The 5,379-nt window shown below is 31.0% G+C and overlaps 1 protein-coding gene across 1 annotated transcript; it reads left to right on the top strand.

The window, feature by feature from the left end:
* The first annotated feature begins 434 nt into the window (after nucleotides 1-434).
* On the top strand, nucleotides 435-5,362 carry LOC126888397 (uncharacterized). Its single transcript, XM_050656627.1, has 5 exons — nucleotides 435-604; nucleotides 662-2,039; nucleotides 2,111-2,183; nucleotides 2,738-3,413; nucleotides 4,905-5,362. Exons 2-5 carry the CDS (start codon nucleotides 1,735-1,737, stop codon nucleotides 5,309-5,311), a joined length of 1,461 nt encoding a protein of 486 aa, XP_050512584.1. The 5' UTR covers nucleotides 435-604; nucleotides 662-1,734; the 3' UTR covers nucleotides 5,312-5,362.
* Nucleotides 5,363-5,379: the final 17 nt, after the last annotated feature.

Here is a 5,379-nt window from a genome sequence, read left to right as displayed (position 1 = left end):
CGATTAAAAACTTACACTTACATTATAGCCGAAGAATGTACACCTGCATAGGGATTACGAACACTCGATACGAATCGTATCCGCCATGTTTTCCCGTAAGGCGCTATGGGAAAACATGGCGGATACGATGCGTATCGAGTGTACGTAATCCGGGCCCTGGTTCCAAAAAAAACTGATACGACTCTTGAAGCGTATTTTGTAGAAAATTGAGCAGTGTATTTTGAAGGATAAATACTTAATATTTACATACTGTCAATGGGTGCATTCAGCAGACGCAATCGCTAACTAATCGATTAGTGATTTTCTGCTGAATGCCACATAAATTGACTTGCGGCTAGACATACCAATCGTACTTTGGCTGCTTGACTTCCGCATGCGTATTTTACGACTAACAACCTAACCTAAGATTAGGAAATTCGCGATTGTAACGTAAACATTAGCAATAATAAGTCAAAGTCAAGTTGTTTTCATAAATATTGGTCTCTTGTGTTATTAATTATTTATATTATAATTTATAAAAAAATGGCCTTTATATGTACAATATGCGACAAAGCATATTCAAAGCAGTGTAATTTACGAATGCATGTGAAAAAATTTCACCCAGGTAAATAGTTTAAAGGTCTATCACTAACATATTTTAGTAAGGCTGTAAATGTTTTAGATCGTACAGATGAGATTGCTCCAAATAAAAAATATACAATTGCTGCTTTTTGTAATGAATGTGGCAAGTCATTTTCCAAGTATTCTAATTTAACACAACATGTCAGAAAATTTCACCCTGGTAAGTAAAAGCATTAGCTTTTTTGTTTAATTCAGTATAAAACAAATATTAGGTACCTTATTTTTTAAAAACTTAAATTTTTAATTTTTACAGATAAGGAGAAGGAATTAACAAAATCAAAAAGCTTCAAGTATGAATGTGAGAACTGCCAAAAACATTTTAATGATATTAATAACTTTAAAAAGCACAAAAAAACCCACGAAAGCAGTGATCCAAAAAAACAACATAAGTGTATATTATGTAATGCCGAAGAACTAACAAAATCTGAAATACATAGTCATTTTAAAGTAGTTCATGAAATAGTATTAACTTCAGAGGTTTTAAAGTTTCCTACATGTGATGACTTTCATACATGGAAAAATCAAATAGAAAGGACAACCCAGTCTTCTTTTATTAATGAACATGGTTCTTACAATACCAAAGACTACAAGAGATTAAAATATGTATGTCATAGATCAGGTCTTTTTAAATCTCAATCCAAAGGCTTACGTCATTTAAAAACACAAGGTAGCCATAAAATTAATGGTTATTGCCCTGCCGAAATAATTGTAAAACTTTTGAATGATGGAACATGTGAGGTGGAATTTGTCGCTCAACACATTGGGCATAATGAAAATTTGGGACATTTAAATTTAAACCAATCAGAAAAAGAAGATTTGGCTGCCAAAATTGCATTAAAGGTCCCTTTTGAATCAATCCTTGATGAAGTGAGGAATTCTGTAAGTGGATCTGAAATTGACAGACTACATCTTCTGAAAAAGAAAGATTTGGCGAATATCCAAGCATGTTTTAATTTAAATAAAGAGTCAATTAGACATGTACAAGATGCTGTAAGTGTTGAAGCATGGATCAAAGAAGTTGAAAATAGTGGTTGTGTGTTATTCTACAAGCCTCAAGACACTTTATCTGAAGATTACGAAGAATTAAAAGAAACAGATTTTATTTTAATAATAATGAATAAGGCACAGAGAGAAATGTTAGAAAAATATGGTAGCGATTGTATCTGTATCGATGGAACGCATGGGCTAAATTCTTATGAATTTGAACTGATAACATTACTTATTCTAGATGATATGCGCGAAGGCTTTCCATGTGCGTTTTGTATATCTAACAGAACTGATGAAGTGGCGATGAAAATTTTTTTTTCCTGTATTAAAGAAAAGTTAGGCACAAATGTACAGTCTAACGTATTCATGTCCGATATGGCCCAGTCATTTTACAATGCCTGGGTACAAGTAATGGGTCCAGTAGAATTGAGGTATTATACATAAATAATATTACATTACATTATATTTTTACTTTTTATTATAATGTATGGTTTTGTTACAGATTATTCTGCTCTTGGCATGTTGACCGAGCCTGGCGCAAAAATTTAAATAAAGTGAAATCCAAGGATAAACAGGTATTAAATTATTATTTTTATTTATGTTTTATATTACTCATATATTATTATACTCATATTTTATTTAACTATGTATTTAGAAAGAATAGCTTTTTTAAGGGTCTTATTCTAGCTTTGTAATTGCAATATTACACATTACCACTTATCAATATCAGTAGAAATCCAAACATTTTATAACCTAATATTTTAGTGATTAAATATATACTGGAGCTTGAAACATTCTATATGGCTATAGTTCATTCTATATGGCTATAGTTCATGGTATTTGAATTATGCTACATATAGGGCTTTTCATCGATTGTCATTTGTTTCGAGCTTCAGTCATGTGTCACATAATATTAATATATCTACGTCATACGTCTTTGGTTTGTGTCATGGTAATACCAATAACGTATGATGTAGATATATTAATATTATGTGACACATATGACAGAAGCTCGAAACAAATGACTGTGAATGAAAAGCCCTATTGATTATCACTGTACTAAACCAACTAAATGCAAATAGAAAAATTGTGTTGTTATGTATTATGTATAAGTAAACATTTATTTTAGGTTGAAGTGTACAAACAGTTGCGGACATTACTCCAGGAAAGAGACATAAATTGTTTTCATCAGATGTGCCATAATTTTGTAACCTCACTGTTGGCTAATAGTGACACATTAGATTTTGGGGTATACTTTCAAGAACAGTATTTAAAAAATGTTAATGAGTGGGCCTATTGCTACCGTATACACAGTGGGATTAACACCAACATGCACTTAGAAAGCATGCACCGAACATTGAAATATATCTACCTGAATGGTAAAGTTGTGCAACGGTTAGATAAATGCATACACATTCTAATGAAATTTGTACGCGACAAAATATTTGAAAGGGTAATTGTGATCCATAAAGGCAAAATTTCAACAAAAATTAGGAATTTACGTTCAAGACATAAGGCTAGTTTAACTTTGGACGAAAATATGGTACTGGAAACTAGTTCGGGTTGGCAAGTGCAGTCATCGTCATCCAGTGAAGTATATACAGTTGAAAAAAAGGAATGTAATAATTGTAAATGTAAATTAATTTGCTCTGACTGCAAAGCATGTCTCCACCAATACACATGTACTTGTCTTGAATCAAGTATAAAGTGGAACATGTGCAAACATATTCATTTGGTTTGCAGAATATTGAACAAACATCAAATTACAACAGAAGAAAACCCTGATTTAATGACACAAGAATTAGGTATGTTTATAAATTTAGTGTTTTTAATTCTATGCTTAACCTGTGGGAGTTTTTTGTCAGTTCTTCTATCAGGCGTGGCCCCCTACGAATATGCTATGCTTAATATTATTATTATTATTATTAATATCGATATGGAATATTGTAACTTTTTTTATTTCAGACCAAAAAACGTGAGATTTGCGATAAAGGGACAAGTAATAGCTATTTGTATAACAAGGGAGGAAAGTGCTACTTTTCCTCCCGAGAATGAAGTTTACTGCCCGACGCGTAGCGGAGGGCAGTAATCATTCAAGGGAGGAAAAGGCACTTTACTCCCATGTTATACATATGGTTTTTCCACCTTCCTCAAATAACAAGTCATTTTTTCATTTTTACTTAATTTATTTATGTAACTAACCAACAAAATTTATTAGAACTAAAACTAAAACAAGTAGGTACAATATAACTGTCAACTGTCAAATATAAGTCAAATTATTAATGTAAACATTGTTAAATCAGAATAACAATTTACTGTTTTTTACCATTATGCAAAATAAGGAGTGTTTTTAAATGAACGTTAAAATGTATAGATACTTACGTAATAGAAAATAGATATTGTACAGGGCGTCAATAAGTTATATTTCATGAATGAAATACCATGACGTCACTTTTACTTTTCCTCCCTAGGGAGGAAAAATAATTTCCTCCCTAGGGAGGAAAAGTACAACTTTGCTCCCTACAATCAGGTCCGGAAAAGTATACTTTCGGTAGAGGTAGGTGGAAAAAGTTTATTTTAACGAGTGTGGTAGTATCTGTTGTTATTTTTTATGCTTATAGGATTTTCTTTCTTTATTCCGAATATACGATTTCAAGTTTATAGTTTTGTCTTGAGTTTTTGTTAGATTATAATTAAACACCATATTTTTAATAGAACCAAAATACATGGCACCTAATTGATAGTTAATTATTATTCCTTAATGGAGTCCAACACAGTATGTTCTTTGATAGTTCCTTTGAATATTTTTATCCTGTAGAATTATAAAATATGGTTTACAATGATTATTAAGTTTGTCTTCAGTTGTTGTTAGATAATAAATTAAGCACCATATTTTTAATAGTCCCAAAATACATGGCACCTAATTGAGGCCATGAGAGCCAGAGTGGTCTAACTGATTTTAACATTACTTTACATAATCAAAGAAAATGATCAGAAGCTAACAATTACTAAAACAATTGGGCATTGATAGCTTCTGATCATTTTCTTTGATAGGTATGTAAAATAATGTTAAAATCAGTTAGGCCACTCTGGCTCTCACGTCCTCAATTTATAGTTAATTATTAATCTTTAATGAAGTCAAACACAGTATGTTCTTTGATAGTTCCTTCGAATAATATTTTTCTCCTGTAGAATTATAAAATATGGTTTACAATGATTATAAGATGTTAAATTAGTTTGTCGTGACAGCATTAATATTATAAATATTTTGGATTCAATCTATTTCCAATTTTTAGATAATGCGTTATTGGTCAGTGAGGATGTTCATGACAATGAAGAACGTAAATTAATTGAAACTTTAATATCGAAGAAAAAAGAAATTGGGAGTTCACTTGATGATAAAAAAGTTCAAGTAAAAGCAGAGTTAATAAGTATTATTGATAGTATTACATCTAATGAACAACTGGAAGCATTACAGAGATTGATGGCTCCTATACGACCAACCCTGGCTGCCATTGAGAAACAGCATATACAATGTACATCTTGGAAAAGTTGTCATAACTTACCAAAGAATAAAAATATTCCACAGCAAAGACGTCTGTATAAGACAAAAAAATCAAATATAAAAAAAAATAAAATACTTGCAAAACCAGGCTCTGAAGAATCAAATAGAATTGCCCAAAATCTTTTGTATCCAGTGTGAAGTTTTGAATGACTTATAATTTAATGTTGTTTTTATTTTCAAATAAACACATATTTTTCAAAGATGTA

Source organism: Diabrotica virgifera, chromosome 7, assembly GCF_917563875.1.
Source record: "Diabrotica virgifera virgifera chromosome 7, PGI_DIABVI_V3a".
Lineage (NCBI taxonomy): Eukaryota > Metazoa > Arthropoda > Insecta > Coleoptera > Chrysomelidae > Diabrotica > Diabrotica virgifera.
Note: the sequence above shows the minus strand (reverse complement) of the source record. Positions and strands in the feature narration are given on the sequence as shown.